This window comes from Otolemur garnettii, unplaced genomic scaffold (genome assembly GCF_000181295.1).
Source record: "Otolemur garnettii isolate 467f Iridium unplaced genomic scaffold, OtoGar3 scaffold00130, whole genome shotgun sequence".
In the NCBI taxonomy this organism is placed as follows: domain Eukaryota; kingdom Metazoa; phylum Chordata; class Mammalia; order Primates; family Galagidae; genus Otolemur; species Otolemur garnettii.
Genome location: NW_003852525.1, coordinates 2,219,347 through 2,238,076, shown reverse-complemented (window position 1 = coordinate 2,238,076; position 18,730 = coordinate 2,219,347). Strand labels below are relative to the sequence as shown.

At 39.2% G+C, this 18,730-nt stretch overlaps 1 protein-coding gene across 1 annotated transcript in view; it reads left to right on the top strand.

The window, feature by feature from the left end:
• The window catches only part of ADGRL3 (adhesion G protein-coupled receptor L3), a 372,824-nt gene that overhangs the window by 107,436 nt on the left and 246,658 nt on the right, over positions 1-18,730 (top strand). The window contains exons 3-4 of the mRNA XM_023518203.1: positions 9,216-9,230; positions 11,369-12,169. Of these exons, the coding sequence (XP_023373971.1) occupies positions 9,216-9,230; positions 11,369-12,169 (816 nt within the window). The remainder of the gene's footprint in view (positions 1-9,215; positions 9,231-11,368; positions 12,170-18,730) is intronic.

Below are 18,730 nucleotides of genomic sequence, written 5' to 3'. Positions count from 1 at the left end.
AAGCTATAAATTAGTTTCATAATAGGACTGAGCACATTGGATACTTTTTCTTCCATTCTTGAGATACTTTGCTAAGAAGAACATTTTCCAGCTCCACCCATGTAAACATGAAGGAGGTAAAGTCTCCATCTTTCTTTATGGCTGCATAGTATTCCATGGTGTACATATACCACAGTTTATCATGATCTTGAACAAGTAAGTTAGTTTCTCTGCCTGTTACTTTGTTCTTCTTGAGGATGGTGATAATATAGTTCCTATCTTAAAAAGTTGTGTCCATAGTTAACTATGTGGATTTCTACATAGTAAATGTTCAGTAACTGTTGGCTGTGGTTGCTATACGTCATCTTGTTTCAAAATTATGTATTTATTCAATTATGCTATAAGCCCCCAGATTATAAGGAATTGCTATTTTATTTCTGTCTTCGTTACTTAAAATGTACTAGACACAACAGAGCATGGTTATTTGGTTTTAGGGATTTTTACTAAATATCTTTGTGGACTTTGTTGTCCCATCCCCTTGCATGTGGCAATGATAGAAATTTTCAATTCCAAGATTAAGTCTCAAGATTTTAAGATTCCTGGTAAAAGTGAAAGAGTAATAGTTATGATTCTGGCAGAAATGGCTCAACACCCGTAGCTCAATGAGTAGGGCACCAGCCACACACACAGCGAGGCTGATGGGTTCGAACCCGGCCCGGGCCTGCTAAACAATAATGACAACTGCAACCAAAAAATAGCTGGGCATTGTGGTGGGCACCTGTAGTCCCAGCTGCTTGGGAGGCTGAAGCAAGAGAATCGCTGAAGCCTAAGAGTTTGAGGTTGCTGTGACCCCCTCTACTGGGGGTTCTCTTCAACTCTGTCTCAAAAAAAAAAAAAAAATCACTAAATTTCTGAGATTAGATCTAAATGCATATTATATTTTAATATCATATATGTTTTAGTACCATATTTCTGACACATCCTGTGCTGAAAGCCTAGAACCTCGTAATAAGAATCAGTCCAAAATACACATTTTAGGGGCAAATGGTGGCATTTTCCATACGAAGTTTGGTCTTAGTCAAACTTCTGTACTTTGTGTTTCTAACTTAAGCTTCTCTGGACAGTGGAATCACTTTTTCTGCCATTCACTTCTATTCTTGTCAGTGTTTAATTTCTTTACACAGTTGAAAGCATTTAAGAACAGATAATCATGGGTATCTAAGTGCATGAAAACCAGCACCTTGAAGCTTCCCTAAGGCAGAGTTATTTTGTCCTCTGTAACACGTACATGATCATATCATAAGGTGACCAGATGTCCTGCTTTTGGTGGGACATTCCCAATTTTTAATAATTTGTCCTGTGTCCCACAGCGTTTTAAAAAAGCCCCAATTTTTGGAAAGAATGCACAATAAGCTAGGGAAGGGTGGGACAACAGGAAGGGAATATATGGTTTTTTGCTGCTGAAAAGATTACTGTAACTCCATTTGGGAATGAAGAGGTTAATGTAACTTCATTTGGAAATGAAAAGGCTGATGTAAACTCCCTACTACCCTCCTGGGCAAGGTCGCCCAGATGAACCAATGCCCTACTCCTTTGAGCCACAGGCGCCACCCTATACATAATTTTTTTAAATGTATTATATTTGTAAATTATACTTATGTTGAAATTAAAAATATATATATTACAATACTATTTTTGTGTTCTATGAAAATTTTTGTTGCTCCATATAGACCATATTTTTAATTAAGAACCCCCCCCCATCGATAGTGTCCCACTTTACCAATGTTAAAATCTGGTCACCTTATCATATCACCAAATTTGCAAGTTTCCGTAAAAATCAGAGTGATCCACAGGATGGCTACTCACACAGTATTGAGTACGCGTTCAGTAACTGTTAGGTGTTACGATCGTTGTTATTTGTCTCTGTGTTCACACCGGCCTTGCATGTAACAGGTGGGTCCACAGACGCCTTCAGTGGCTCCAGTGTATAAATACAGCTGGGTCGTCTCCCCCACGCTGAGGTGACTCTGCACTCTTTTTGTCTGTCATCTCTAAGTGCCGTGCGGTCATTACCTAGTGACAAATCACTACATCTTTGATGAACCAAATGTAGTGTCGACTGTAAGTGCCACCTACAATAACTTTGAATAATTATTGTTTTTGCTAACGCTATTATAAACAGATCCTCCAACGAGTCTTCTAATAGCACCATTTTATTTTAAAAGGCTGAATGAACAGTTTGAAAGGTTTTACGGATCCATCAGTGGAATGGATTGTTAATACACGCACACCATAAAAAGCTGTATCAGTGTCTACAGCATCTATAGATACTGCATTTAAGTGTTTAAATCAGAATGTAGCTAGGAAAGGCCTTTTGTAAATTATTGACATTTTCAATCTACACACTCCAGGCTGAAATTCATTAGGCGGTGTCAATTTTGGAAAGACATCCTTTAAAGCCATTGTAATACAAGGTGCTTGAGCGGCACTTTCATTCATGGATGCACGGGTATTATTTGAAAAACATAATTTAGAAGCTGAGCTACAGAGATTACTCCTGTCTCTCATTAAATAAAGGATTAGCACTTTATTTACTGAAAGAGACAGACATCTGTCAGGATTTTTGATATGCACTATACCCAAAAAAATGTAATGAGCTTCGCAAATCTTTTCATTTCTATTTGCTGAAGCGCTTCTGTATATTTTTGGTGGACGTGAAATGAAAGAAAAGAGGGTGTTATCTGCTTCAGAATAATAAGAATTATCAGGACATGAGCTATTCAGCTTGGGTTTATTGCCAATGGTAAGAGAAATCTTGTTTTCCTTGGCCAAGAAATGTAGAACCCATTTTTTTTTCCTACTATTTTGTCTTTTTGAACAAATGTTTTGCATCACTAGTCTCAAGGGGTGGTGGTATTGAAAAGTGTTCTGTCCAATCCCTTTCTCTGAAAATGCCAGGGTGCAATGTATTCATTGCATAGAAGCCTAAGAAGCATTCATCAAAGTTTTTCTGTGTGTGAGACCTGGAGATGAACACCAGCATCTTGTCTCTTACTGGAGATCGGTAATGACAAGATCACGGTATGGATTTGATTTTAACTCTACCACTGACTGACCATCGAGCCACACTCTTTGTTTCTGCCACTGAAGAGTTAGGATAATGAGGATATCTACTTAATAAGGTTGCCGCGATATTTTATGCAAAACTGTTGAGTTTCATGAACGAACAGCATAATAGACATGTGAATATATGAGCTATCTTCAGGGAAATTCTGTTTATATTATTTATTTTCTCTAATGTATACTTCTTCCGGGATTTGGTGACCAGTGGAAACGGAAGGCAGGAAGTCAATGATCAGACTCTGCTTCGCTGAGTTAATCTCTTGTCAGAGCGATCGGATGAGGCTAATTGAGAGGCAGGACCTGCCACCTGCCAGTGGTACGAGACCTGGTCCCAAACCCTTTACCTTTTTGGGCTTCCTCTGCTCTGGTGGGAATTATAAATACCACATTACACTGTTAAATATAAGAGGGTCCTTACCTAATAAAACAATCAATGTCACCTGCTTCTGTGTACTGTCAGTGAATCCCCAACAATAAAAAAATTTTAAAAAAAGATTCATGTGGAAAGTTTGTTCAATTATAATATCAAATATTATTATACTATTTTTGATATCAAAAATTATAATTAGCACAGGGCAGCACCTGTGGCTCAAAAAGTAGGGCACCGGCCCCATATGCTGGAGGTGGCGGGTTCCAACCCAGCCCTGGCCAAAAACTGGAAAAAAAAAATTATAATTAGCACATTATTTATTTATTTTTGCAGTTTTTGGCCAGGGCTGGGTTTGAACCCACCTCCTCTGGCATATGGGGCTGGCACCCTACTCCTTTGAGCCACAGGCGCCACCCAGCACATTGTATTTTTGCTATCAAATATAATGTATAGACAGAGTATTCCTCATCTGAGATGCTTGGGTCCCGAACACTTTTGGATTTGGACTTTTCTGGATTTTGGAATATTTGCATTATATGGTTGAGTCTCCCAAATCTGAAATCCCGAATGCTCCAATGAATGTTTCTTTGGGCATCACGGGAGTGTCCACGATGTTTCAGAGTCTGGATTTCAGAGCTCAGGTTATCAGATTTGGGGTGTTCAACCCGTATTATTTGAACTTTTGATTATGTACTTATAGATGACTTTGTGGATGAGGTACCAGAAAACTTTCATCCAAGACTAACATTTTATAACAAACATCCTTTCTTTCTGCCATTCCCTTAACTACACAGCTGGTGTATAGTGGGTACCCCAATGCATTTTAATAGTCTAAACCTATAGGCCCCAACCCCTGGGCCTCAAATCAGTATCAGTCTATGGCCTGTTAGAAAACAGGCCGCACAGGAGGTTAGCAAAGCGTGAGCCAGCAAAGTTTCATCTGTATTCACAGCCGTCCCATCACGAGCGTCACAGCCTGAGATCGCCCCCTATCACAGCAGTGTGGCCCTAGACGTCACAGGAGCAGGGACCTGCTGTCACCTGTGGGTGGGAGGGATGGAGGTTGTGAGCTCCTCATGAGATTCTAATGCCTGATGTCCTGAGGTGGGCTGAGGTGGTGACGCACTGGAGAGTGGTTGCAAATACAGATTATCCCTGGCAGAGAGGTCTGAATGCACGGAGAACACAGTACTTCAATTGCAGACTCACATCAAAACCATCCTCCCCACCAGCCATGGAAAAATTATCTTCCGTGAAACCAGTTCCTGCTGCCAGAAGAGTTTGAGACCACTGGTCTGAACCAAATGTGACCAGGAAAATAATTCTGTTAAAAATACTACCAGTTTGGGAGGCGCCTGTGGGTCGGTGAGTAGGGCGCCAGCCCTATATACCGAGGGTGGTGGGTTCAAACTCAGCCTCCGCCAAACTGCAACAACAACTAAAAAACTACCAGGTTTCAATGAAAAAGAATTTGTTTATAAATTACTTAGTATTTTATAACTATTTAATTACCTCTTACGTGTCTTTTTATTCGACATTACAGAAATAAAGATGGTCTTACTGGGTTACACTCATTCGGGACATTCACAGGAGAGATGAAAAAAGCATTCTGTGACTTACATCTTAAAAGAAAAGAAAATTTAAACATTAGCATTAGAGTCGGTCTCTTGGCTTTGGCATTTAACAGTCTCTTGCATGCATCAAATTTACTTCTCTGTGATTTGTGATGTAGTTGTGATAAGCCTGGCAGGGCACACACTGCCTCTCTGGTCTGTATCTTTTCTGGTTAAGGAACACAGCTCAAAAGTACTGCATAGGGTACAGATATGAGCAGAACTAGTAACAGCTCTTCCTAAACAACACGTGACTATATATTATGTCTATTCTATGAACCGTTGTGAAATAAAGGGACAATTTGCTAGTCTTTTCTCTTCCTGTTTATTTTATACAGATTAAAATTCCCTGTAGTTTGAACTTGTTTAACCGCGGGATGTAGCTTATGGCATTAAGTTTGACAAAGGACAACAATGAAATTGCTTTAAGGAAATATGTAAACATATTTATAGAGGCTGCATGAACCATAAAGTTTGCTCATTACGAGTGAAAAGGAGAGAGAAAGTGCTCTGGGGAGGGTGGAAATTAGCAGTGACGGCTCTCCTGTCAGAATTCAGGGTCTCGGACCAGACTACAGATCGGGAGGTCATGAAGAGGGGTTGGCACGGCTGCCGTCATACAGTTCATTATTTATGATCTCGTCACGGACAGGAGGGAAGGGCGTGTTCTGGGCCTGTGTTTTTAGATCACTGAGGACTATTTTATAGCAGCAGATTTTTCTTGCCAGAATAATCCACAAGATCATCTGAATACTTTTCCTCCTTTTCCTTTCTTTCCTGCAGTTTTGTACTTAATGAGTTGGAAATACAAATTGCTCATACATTTTATTTTTTCCTCTCCACCATTAAATACAAATGTAACCTCTGTAAGTTGACCACATACAGTCCCCACTTTGGGACTGTGACGAACTGGCCAACCTGTGGACGTGTCGCGTGGGAACGAGGCCTGCTGTAGGTCACATAGGAATACACCAATGGGTACTTTGGGTGTATGTCCTGTCCATGAAAATTAGGTCAGTTTAAGGAGGTGGTCAGTGTAGGGAGGTGGTCGTCTATGGTGGTTCTACCTTATTCAAAAACGTCATTCAGATAATGCATTGCACATGATTTTCTATAGTGAATCCAGAATCTGTTTCACCACTTTTTTTCTTATAATGTGCCTTAAAATACCAAGAAGTACAATTATAGGTCATTGTTCGGATTTTGTATGTAATGCAAGAGCATCCACTGAGTATTCATTATGTTCCAGGGATCGTGCGGTTGTGAAGAATATAGTGGTGTGCTTGCTTCTTAGATCCTGTTATTTGTTTGTTTATTCAGTGAAGGGAAGCTTCTAGAATAATAATTAGTTGCAGAGACCAGCCAATCCTAAATGTGGCTAAGCTTTTCAACAACAAATTATGTCGTCTTGCCGGGTTTTGTGATGGGAGTATGATTTGTGTGTTCTTGTTTCAACTTACATTATAGGACTGTTTTACTTCAGTCTTGAAAATATCAAATAAGTGATGAATGAGTTACAGCCAGTCATGACATGAGCAGGACCATAATAATTTTCTCCAAAGCAGACCTGCCTAATAAATCTTAATTTCAAGGAACCAGCCAATAATAGAGGCAGGCTTTACTGATGCTGCAGTTTATGCCAATTTCTCTAAAATTTCGCCAGGAATGAGAGATAAAATCAAAATATTATCCAATGACAGTTGAAATAATAGAGGTTAAAGCTCTTCAAAAAGTGAAACTTTCCGTTAAAGTGTAGGATAATATTTATAAAATATAATAGATGCCTTATCAATAGTATTTATTCCTGTCCTATTTCCCTCATTTAATATTTATTGAAGAAAGAAGTAATGTCAGAAGTTAGGATATTTGTCATCAGATTTAAGCTTATCAGTTAGATTTATGTGAAAGAAGACTAAAGGTCCATTAGTGTACATTTCTGTCAATGTAAATACTGCTGTATGGAATTCTCAAAAGGATATATACTGTGTTTCCCTGAAAATAAGACTTACCCCCCAAAAAAGCCCCAGCAGGATTTCTATGCGTTTGTTAAATATAAGCCCTACCCCATAATAAGACCTAGTGATGGGCGTGGCTATGCATTTTGGGCAGAGCATAAGACATCCCCTGAAAATAAGCCCTAGTGTGTCTTCTTGAGAAAAAATAAATATTAGTAAAATGAGAGATTTAAAATTTGATAGTCCCATTGGCAACTTCTTAAGCACTAAATATATATACCAGTTTTTCTTTTTAATGTGATTGATACTGAAGATTCAAATGAGGTATGGAGAAGATGAGCATGGTGGCTCACACCAAGAGTCCCAGCACTGTGGGAGGCTGAGGCAGGACGGTTCCTAGAGTCCAGGTGTTCAAGACCAGACTGGGTAACATGGCAAGGCCCTGTATCTACCAAAAAAAAAAAAAAAGAAAAAGAAAAGAAAGAAAGAAAGAAAGAAAGAAAGAAAAGGGAAAAAAATTAAATTAACTAAACTAGGTGTGATGACACATGTCTGTATTGTCTCAGCTACTCAGGAGGATCCTTTGAGCGCTGGCATTTTAGGTTGCAGTGAGTTGTGCTGGATACTCCACTCCAGCCTGGACAGCAGAGTAAGATCCTGTCTCAAAAACCAAACAAACAGAAAAAGCAGTTATTAGACAGAAATGAGTATGGTTTTGACAATCGAAGACGTGTGAACTTAGATTACAGCACAAAACGTTCACCCAAATGTAATCACCCTAACGGTATTTCTCTCCTGGTTTTGAAACTTTCGTGGAGTTTTTAATTTCTTTATTATGCATAATATCTCTGTTCATTCCTTCCATAATTGGTGATTTTCTTAAGCTTGTGTGACCCATTTTCCCCTGACATTTTTCTTCGGTCCCATTTTCACATTAGGAAGTGCGACAAACATTTCTAAGATAAAGAAGGTGCCTCTTGATGAATTTTGTGGATAGGTAGTATGTTACAACTCCCCAGAATTTTCATGGACCTGATCAATACCTTAAAATAATAACAGAAACTAATTTGAGAGGAACATAAAGATAATGCGTCTGAGGGTCTCGATTTACTTTTATAAGTGTGTGTTGACTCAGTTAAGAATTTCAGAAAAGGCCAGAGCCAGTGGCTCATTACTACATCAGCTTTCTGATAATTGATTTTTCCTAAACACAGTATTTTTACACAATAATATCAAATATCAATGAGTAGGAAGGAGGGATTTTCTTTTTTTTCTTTTTTTTTTTTTTTGAGACAGCGCCTCAAGCTGTCCCCCTGGGTAGAGTGCGGTGGCATCACAGCTCACAGCAACCTCCAACTCCTGGGCTCAAGAGAGTCTCCTGCCTCCGCCTCCCAAGTAGCTGGGACCACAGGCACCTGCCACAACACCCAGCTGTTTTTTGGTTGCAGCTGTCATTGTTGTTTGGCGGGTCCGGGCTGGATTCGAACCCGCCACCTTAGGTGTATGTGGCTGGCGCCTTAGCCAGTTGAGCTATAGGCGCCGAGCCTGAGGGAGGAATTTTCTTCCGTAAATGGGTTCATTCAGGGTAAGAGCATTCTGAGTTGATGTGTAGTCTCAGGAGATGCATCTCTTATAAGACTGATGAGCTGTGGAAAGTCCTAGGTCTTAAGAAACAAGTTGGAGTCTAGTTTCTTCCCAGATCCTTTCTTTGAAACGCATAAAAGCTAAGCTATTATGTAAATTCCGTAGTGATGTAAACTCTAATATTTACAAGTGAGCCTAGCCAAACTATATGAAAGCTTTCTGTGTATAATTGCCAACTTGCCTTTCAAATGGAAATAGTGTTCTTATTATGAATATTGCATTTCCTGTGTTTACAGTTTGGAATGGTGTATTGATTGAATCTTAGTTGATAATTTTCAATAATTGATTTTTTGTCCATTTTTAAAGTTCATGCTGTGTTTTAAAGCTGATAACATGATTTTTTTTAAAAAATGATTGTATTAGAGAAAATGGGTTTTATGAAAACCTATAACATTCAATAAAGCAAGTGTGAGTGAAATAAATTATTTACTTTCAGTTTGGAATTGGTGAATAAAATAGTGCTTGGCCAATACCGTACCATTAATCTATTCTCTTTTCTTCTTTCTCTCTTTACTTCTCTCTCTCCAATAGAAGTGGAACAAAAAGGTAATTAAATACCTTTCCTAAATTATATATTATTTATAGGCTAAGTTATTTAACAGTTTAACATTTAATTAAAATAATTTTGTTAATCATTCTTCTCTATTTTATGAAAATTTATTTACTACCTCTGCTGCTCAACTTTAATCTGTGTTACTCACCAGCGCTGATCTGATCCTTCTATTTTAAAATAGTGGAATAGTGTGAAACTTTCAACCCTGTCTTTTATTTCCCTTTATTTTTAAGTAGTTAGAAATCCAGTAGCTGGCCATAGAGAATGATTGGTTTTTATTTCTGTACTAGATCATTTTCTGTAGCTCTGGTGCATTAATTTTTATTTTAATTCCTGGGAGAAAAGAGGAGACAGTTTTCTGAAGTACCCGGAGTCAAATTACTTTAGTCATCAAGGACTGATTATTAACCTTCACGTAAAAGTAATACAAAATTTTGACAACTGTGGGTACCTATCTTGTATAATTATGGCCGTCACATTGAAAATCTTAACACATTTTTATGATCATCAAGATTATTATTAATAATAAAAATTAGGCTGCTGATATGTATCTTTACTGTGGAAGATTTTCCCCAAAACTGTTCATTTCTTCAAAAATAATACTTTGGGCATTTTCATGATGTACGTTATCTAATAATGTACGTGATTTTGAATAATCTCCGAAACCTAGCTGAGTTTCGTCTCCCTATAGGATGTTTAGAGTTCAAAAGCTAATCGCTGATGCTGAAAGGATAATCCTTTAATCATTAAAAGAAAATGTGTCAACATCCAAATTATTTGTGATTTGTTCATTTCTCCACACCGAACACTTAGAATCATTTAACACCTCACAGTGGGCTGCTTGATGATTTTTCAGTGTGTTTGCTTTGCAAATATCTTAGAGCAGAGCTTCCCCCAGCAGGGTCAGCAGAGCACTGTACTCCAAAGAGGCTCTGTAAGAAGGTTTCCGTGATTGAATTACTTTGCAAACTCTGCTCACCCTCCCCCCTTGGAGATTCACTAATGCACCTAAGCTATTAGAATCTCTGCCACAATTATATTCAACATTCTGTTTCTTAAACATGTGTGAGGAAAGATCCCTTTGTTCTTTCTCGGTACCATCTAAATACACTACTTGAATCAGGTAATCCCAGGACCACCCTTTGGAGAGCATTACTTGATAGACGCTTCATTCCAAATGAATCAGCCAGTCAGTCTTGCCACCACTCACTCACACACTACGCGACTGAATCGTCCTAAAAAATCAAGTGAATCAAATGATTCCGGCCCACGTTCATTCCTACGTATGAGCAGCAAAATATTGTAGCCAGTAATCCTGTTTTTTTAATGCTTTTCTCATGTTAACAGTAAAAGATACGTGTTTTTAAGTTCCAATACTACTGTTCTTAACAGGACATTTTTAACTGATTAAAATCTAGACCTCTGGTTCTTTTCTGTAACCTTTCGCCTTTCTTTCTTTCCTTTTTCCTTCTTTCTTTTCTTTTTCCTTCTTTCTTTTCTTTTTCTTCCTCTCTCTTTTCTTTCCAGTATCCATCCATCATTCATTTTTAATTGTGTGGGTTGCATGCTTTGTGTGTGCTGTAGCCGCTTTGAAAGCCTTTATGCTAGAAGATCCAGTGGCCTGTATTACACTGCTTTTGTTTTCCTTTATTTAAAAAAAAATTTTTTTTGGATGAGATAGCCATCTATTTCTTAATGATAACTATTGAAGGCTAAAATCCTCAGAGTGGAAACGTTTTTACTTCCAAATGAGATATGTTCTTTAGTGAACTAACAAAAACACCGTATATCATTTTCTGTTCTTTATCTATAGAATACATAAGCCTAGGTGACATCTGACACATATATGTAGAGATTTTCTGACACGTTTACAAGGGTAAACATCACAGGGAAACATAGCTACTCAAAAAAGAAAAAGGCTTAATATTTTTGGTAAAGGAAATCAAAACGATTTTGAAAAAAAGCCAAAATTAATGTGGAAGAATACTTTGGGTCACCCGCCCCCAAAATGCAGCAACATAAGTGGGGGGGTCTCTTGTTAGTGTTGCATTCCATTTGGTGAAAAATAATCTCTAGGAAAAAAATACGAAATTAATGTATTTATTATTTTAACTCTTTTCCCTTCCAACAGTTTTTCTTTGTCCTGGACTTCTAAAAGGAGTGTACCAGAGCGAGCATTTGTTTGAGTCTGACCACCAGTCTGGGGCGTGGTGCAAAGACCCTCTGCAGGCTTCTGATAAGATCTATTATATGCCCTGGACGCCCTACAGGACCGACACCCTGACCGAGTACTCGTCCAAGGACGACTTCATTGCTGGACGGCCGACCACCACCTACAAGCTTCCTCACAGGGTGGACGGCACGGGGTTTGTGGTGTACGACGGGGCTTTGTTCTTCAACAAGGAGCGCACTAGGAACATAGTGAAGTTCGATTTGCGGACGAGAATAAAGAGCGGAGAGGCCATCATCGCCAATGCCAACTACCACGACACCTCGCCCTACCGCTGGGGAGGCAAGTCTGACATAGACCTGGCCGTGGATGAGAACGGGCTGTGGGTGATCTATGCCACGGAACAGAACAACGGCAGAATCGTCATTAGTCAGTTGAACCCTTACACCCTGCGTATCGAAGGGACGTGGGATACTGCCTATGATAAGAGGTCGGCTTCCAATGCGTTCATGATCTGTGGGATTCTGTACGTGGTCAAATCCGTGTATGAGGATGATGACAATGAGGCCACGGGGAATAAGATCGACTACATTTACAACACGGACCAAAGCAAGGACAGTGTGGTGGACGTGCCCTTCCCCAATTCCTACCAGTACATCGCGGCCGTGGATTACAACCCCAGGGACAACCTGCTGTACGTGTGGAATAACTATCACGTCGTGAAATACTCTCTGGACTTCGGGCCTCTGGACAGTAGGTCGGGTAAGTTCCACTTTTGATGGTGCCTTCTGGGTACATATTTAGTTTGTTCTCAATCAGTTTATTGTGCATTTTGATTCAGCTCCTTCTGGTCTTTCTTCTTGCCTGTGCAAGAAACCCTGAAATGTTCATGAGCTTTGCATCTGAGGAAGGGATGCTGTGTAACACTTTCATCCTTAAAAACGCGTAACCACGAGAAACTCCTTTGCTTGGGTTCCCTCCAGTCTTTAGCCCTGTGTCTTTTAAAGTGATTTGTCTTTGTTGGCTGGTTAGTTCTTGGTCTGCGTGGCAAAGTGCGTAGAACTTTTGCTAAAATAAGACGGTGTCACCCTGTGTAATTAATTATGAAATGCCCGCGGACGTGCCATCTACTTGGGACGTGTCAAAGGGTTACCTTAATATCATGCTCCGGGAGCTGGGGACCAAAATACTCATGTCACAGAGAGCACGAGGTGCGACCTGCCTCACTAGGAATACAGTATGTTGAGTGCACCTGTGCCCCTGTGACCCTCCCTGGCATAGAGGGTAAGCGGACAAGTGCAGTAATAATGAATCTCGGTTTTTCTAAGAAATGAGGATGCAAAACACGGCTTTGAGTAAGTTTGAGATATTTTATGGCAATTCTTTAAAAATGCCCTTTTCCCCTCCGGAGCATTCTCTGCCCTGTTTATGTTGTATAAAGAGAATCAAAAATAGCTTAGATATCTTCTTCATTTTTATTTACACAACTGAGCACAGTTACCGCAATGTAAAAGTTAAATTTTGTAATTAGCCGTGATAATGTCCTCCAAGGTACTGGAAATGTACGATTTCAGTGCCTGAGTTTAGACAGGAATATGGCATTTCAGAAATTAAATTATTTTTGTCATAGAGTTTAGTTGTTAATATTTCCTGTTTCTGCCTTATTTTTCGCATAACTTGCACTCACATACAATTCTGGATTCTAAGTGAGTGCTCAGTATTCACATCTTCATACAGAATTAGATGCTAAGTATTTTATGGGCAGTGACCTTGCCTTTTATTATATTTTTATGTATTTTTACCAGAGCATGATTTCTGTTTTCTCTGACTTTAGTATATCACATACACATAAATAAGGCTTAATGACTTTTGTTGAAGGAAGGAATGGCTTTCTGCTCCTTAACTTCTTATTCAGAGAGAATGATAAATTAGTGGCATTTTCTCGGATCCCTGAGAGGCTTCAGTCAGAGTGGCAGTACTTCTTTCCACAACCAGTAATGCTGATATTATTTTGAACTGGCTTTTATGAAAGGGAGAGCCTAAATATACAACAACAACAAAAGCAATTTCTCCCTACTAAAGCCTCCAAAATTCTCCTAGACCAGCTCCATTATCTGGCCTGCTGCTGTACAGGTAAGATGTTATTTGTGTTGTGTTTTGTTTGTATTTTTTTTAACCTAATACACTCTGGAATTTAAAATCTGAACAAGAGTCATACATCTGAGTATTCTGGAAAGACAGCTTTTTCAGATAGGTGACATTCTTAAACTAAAATTTATAATTCAAGGCGGGGCACAGTGGCTCACACCTGTAATCCTAGTACTCCGGGAGGCTGAGGTGAGTAGATTGCCTGAGTTCACGAGTTTAAGACCAGTCCGAGCCAGAGCAATACCCATCTCTAAAAATAGCCAGGCATTGTGGTGGGCACCTGTAGTCCCAGCTACTTGGGAGGCTGAGGCAACAAGATCACTTTAGCCCAAGGGTTTGAGCTTGCTGTGAGCTGTGATGCCATGGAACTCTACCAAGGGCAACAAAGTGAGACTCTATCTCAAAAAATAAAATAAAATAAAATATTTATATTTCATTAGTGTACACTTTGTTTATGGATGGCCTTTTTTGACATTAACCAGAAGAGGAAATAAATTCTAATTGCCTCAAAAGAAATAATAAATAATAACGCATCATGTTTTCTGGTTAATCAGTGAATAAGGGCAGTAGCATTTCAAATCATATTTATTTAAAACATCACAAATTATTTTTATTGATAATAATAGGTTAAAATTAATTAGCATTCTAGGTTTTAATTTGACAAACTGAAGAAAATTTTGACCTTAGTTTTATTGAATGATTCTTAAATGAGTAAAATGGTATAGTCCTGTATGTATATAGGACTTACAAAAATATTCCTAGCATACATCAATAAACTTATGACTATGTGTATATACTCTAGAGAGAGAGAGAGAAGAAGATCATTGTAATTGTGGATGTAAGAAAACATACACTCAATTTTATTCATTATTGTTGTTTGTTTGTGGGAGTTAAAATATGGGCCGTCTTGCCCACCCGTGCTGTTAAAAGGGTGTTATTGGAAGTGGCAAACATTGACAGGTGATAAACGCCAGCTTTCGAAACCAATTCCTAGTTTAAACCAGGAGATTCTGTTTCACTCTTTTTGAACAATGACAATTAAAATTTTTTTTTTTAATTTTGTTTTACAAATAGTGAGATTTCACCTGTATTTAATTTGTCAGTTCACAAAAAAAGTATCAGTTTTCATGCATGAACGCTCAGATTAAAAAGCTGATTTCTTAGTGTGGACTTGTGGTTTACCAGGGGTGTAAAGAATGAGGAAAGAAGTGAATTTTATGGACATCCGTTGTGTGTGTGGATAGAAGCTCAGTCAGCCTTAATAGAGGCTGTTCATGTTACTCCACACAAACAGTGTCAGCTGGGGGTTTTCTTCAGTGAATGACATAGACACCGTTCAATGAAATTGTGTTTTGTGGACCTTTCTTGCCATCTTATTCTGGATCGTCTGTTGTGTCTAGGTACAGAAAGTCTAGACTTATTACTAATAGGGTCAGACACTATCCTGCTCTGCACACTCGATGTATATCTGCTGTCGCCGTCTGTTGGTAGCAGGCTTTTTGCTCTGATTGTAACTATATTCCAATCAATGGAAATTCGTCCTTTTGGGAAGTTTTATGTAAAGAGATATCCATGTTTTTAATTCAGCTGTATATAACGCGTCTGTACATCAACAGATCTGGTGTTGGGGGATAAAAGGCAAATGTGTTTCTCTTGAATGTGTAAAAGTGCTCTGGTGATGTTTGCACGTGGGTAGCCCAAGCTTATGACCATGACCTTGGGAGTCTGAGGATCTGGCTTTGAATCCTGCTTCTGTCTGTTGTTTGACTGGAGGCTCAACCTCAATTTCCTCCACTATATGATGGACAAAGCACCTGTCTCAGAAGCTTATTGATAGTTTAAGGAGATAATACGTGCAGTGAGCAGGATGAAGTCGATATCCACCAAGTTTGCAGGACCAACATTATGGTCCATGTTTTCTAAACACAGGACCTAAAACTCTACGCTGCGAAGAATGTTAAAAACTCCCCCAGCTCTTAGTGCCAGGCGCTCTCTAGATACAAATATACTCAACTTTCACACTACTTGTTAATTACCATGGATGATTTGTACCCTAAAAAATGGGACAACTGTTTAATTTTTTTTCTTTTTTTTGCAGTTTTTCACCAGGGCTGGGTTTGAACCCACCACCTCTGGCATATGGGGCCGGTGCCCTACCCTTTTGAGCCACAGGCGCCATCCCAACTGTTTAATTTTTATGTTAAGAACATGTTTATGGTTTTCAGTTGACAAATTTTAGAGATTTTTTCAATTTAGAGAAAATGGAAAGTATATTATGTTCAGAAAGTTGTAATAATTTTACTCTATTAAAAATACACATGAGGGCAGTGCCTGTGGCTCAAGGAGCAGTGTGCAGGTTGCATATACCAGAGTTGGCAGGTTCAAACCCAGTCTCTGGTCTACGGACAGTAGAATCTAAAGCCAGCAACCAAAAGCCTACAGACAACAGTTTGACAATGAAGATAACGGTGAACCTTCTGTCCTTATAATATGCTAATTAAGTGCATTTGTGTCTCCGGTAAAAGCTGGGGCTGTGTAGTGATGAATAAGAACTTTAAACACACATGACACCTCGTTAAAATGTAATTTTCATATCATATATCTCAGCCCTTTACTCTGACAGCTGAGTAATGTGAGTGCTGGGCAGAGAACCCTGAACATTCTGAAACTGTCACGTGGCTGATAGGTGGCCGGAGCTGATTCCTGAAGGCTTTGGTTAAACCTGGTGCAGCCCAGTCAGAACGTAGAGGGATCTTACCTTAAATGGAACTTGTCCTCAACCTGTGGGGACGATTCCCTCCCATTTCCACTTGAGATGCCACAGCATCTCTGAAGTTTAATTTACATCTAGCCTAGTCACTTAGTGAACTTTATAAAGAAAAAAGAAAAAAGCAGTCAGCAACTTGTTGCTAATTGCAGCCCCGTCTGTATTTTTGTGCGTCAGCTGCTTCCTTGCCTGGGTGGAGCCCCTGCTTTTCCTCCTCAGCAGCCCCCTCATTGCCCACAGCAACAGCTGCGCCTGAAGGTCATTGCTGCTGCTGATTTTTCAGGAAGCAAAGCCCAAACTTGCAAAATTTGCAAGAGCTATTCCATTGCCACATAATATCCGCTGAATCTTCTCTTACTTTTTTTTAACCTTTGCTGGATTTTTCTTTCTTCTTAAGTGAGGGGGAAAACGTTCCCGAATGATGTCTTCTGCTTTTCAGGTTCTGAGTGTAGAAACCACAGCCCTGTACCAAGCTCAGCTGCCCCTTCCTTTATATAGCCGGACCCAGGGTTTGCCGTTAAGCTAATAGCTGGGTGACCTTCATCGTGGATGACACAGGGCCAGGGAGGGAAAAGGTTCACACTTGCATAACATTAATTTTTTTTTCCTACAGAGCCATGTCCCTGATAAACGTGTAATTACTAGAAAAGTAATCTAAATCATTTCGACACGTAATTCACAGTCATCCCACGACGACTTATTTGTGAATCAGCTTCCTTCTCAGCCCAGCTGTCCTTTCTCTGGCGTCTCACTGCTCATCAGCAGGCCCACCGGAGGGCAGGCAGGGGGGACTGAAATAGTTCTGCTGTGCTTTATTAGCACAGCATGGAAGGGCTGGTAACAGTGGCAAAATAATGATCATCCTGAGGTTCCACCGTAGAATCCTACACCGCTACGCGTATTAGCACAGATAAGTGAGAATTGATTCTGTTCTATGATGGCTATTAAAAATAATAAAGTCCGACATTTGCTTCAATTCTCGGTTTCTAAAAATTGTAAGTAGTGTTCGAGCACTTTAGATAAGGGCTGGCATGCAGTCGTATGAGGTTTTAAGCACCAATGTAATTCTTTCCTAATAATTACCATTAGAAAGTAAAATTCTCAGGTAATTTATGACTGAATAATTCAAGACACAAAAATGAGAGGTAAGACCAGTGTACTGTAGGAGTTTATTGAGTGAGGTACATTATCCTATTTTTCTGAAACAAATGGAAACTACCTGTTTTTATTTGCTTATAAAGGATTCTGCCTGTTTTTCTTTCTGACCTTCAGTAGTCCAAATTCATGGGTAAATCTTTTCATCTGTTTATCCCAGTGAAAATACAAATCAAGACTCTCCAGTGCTTTCTATGTAAAATGCTTTGCAATTAAAATATTTTACCCTTAAAATTGATTTTTCCCAATAACACTAGAAAAAAAAATCAGCCAAAGTTTGCCAGCAAAGTGAAAGTAACCGTGTTTATTGGGGTCAATAATTTATAATACTATTTCCAGTTGAAAATGTCTCTGAAGAAATTTCTGCCTTTGAAAACAAACAAAAAAAGAATTACATTTAGAAACACAATTAAACATATAAAATATATTGTCATTTTAGAAACATAGCAAACTTTTCAAAATTTATGATAATTTTGCTATTAGCATTTGTATTGATGTATTTTTTTTAAAAAAAATTTAGAATGTTATGTTTTATAGAAAAGCCCACTGAGGGACATGAGTGGTGATGGTTTGTGAGATGTTTCTGTGGAATTGGAAGAATTAAGAAAAAGCCAGAGGTGAAAATTAGAATTCACATATAAAATAGGAGCCGCCCTGGGCAGTAGAGGCAGGAAGTGGAGACTGGGTGTAAGTCAGAAACCAGGTAACTAAATGAATCGTTCATTCTTTTTTAATTTGTTTTCCTCTTTCCTTCAATTGGTAAATATGTCTTTTCTTCCTTTCTTTTTTAGAGACAGAATCTTTGTCACCCTCAGTAGAGTGCTGTAGCATCACAGCTCACAGCAACTGCCAGCTCTTGGGCTTAGGCAATTCCCTTGCCTCAGCCTCCCGAGTAGCTGGTACTACAGGCACCTACCATAATGCCTGACTGTTTTTTTGTTGCAGTTTGGCTGGGGCTGGGTTCAAACCTGCTACCCTCTGTATTAGGGGGCTGGCGCCCTATTCACTGAGCCGTGGGTGCCACCCCAAGAAATATGTCTTTAGCTAAGGTCAAGTACTGTTCTGTGCTCTTTGGTTTTGACAGTAAGCAAGGTAGCCATTACCCTGCCCTCCAGGAGCTTAAGTAAAGTCCACAGAAAACAGATAAAAAGGAAAAGAAAGAATCGAGCATAGTGGTTCAGGCTTGTAATCCAAGCACTTTGGGAGGCTAAGGCAGGAGGATCCCTCGAGCCCAGGAGTTTGAGGTTAAAGTG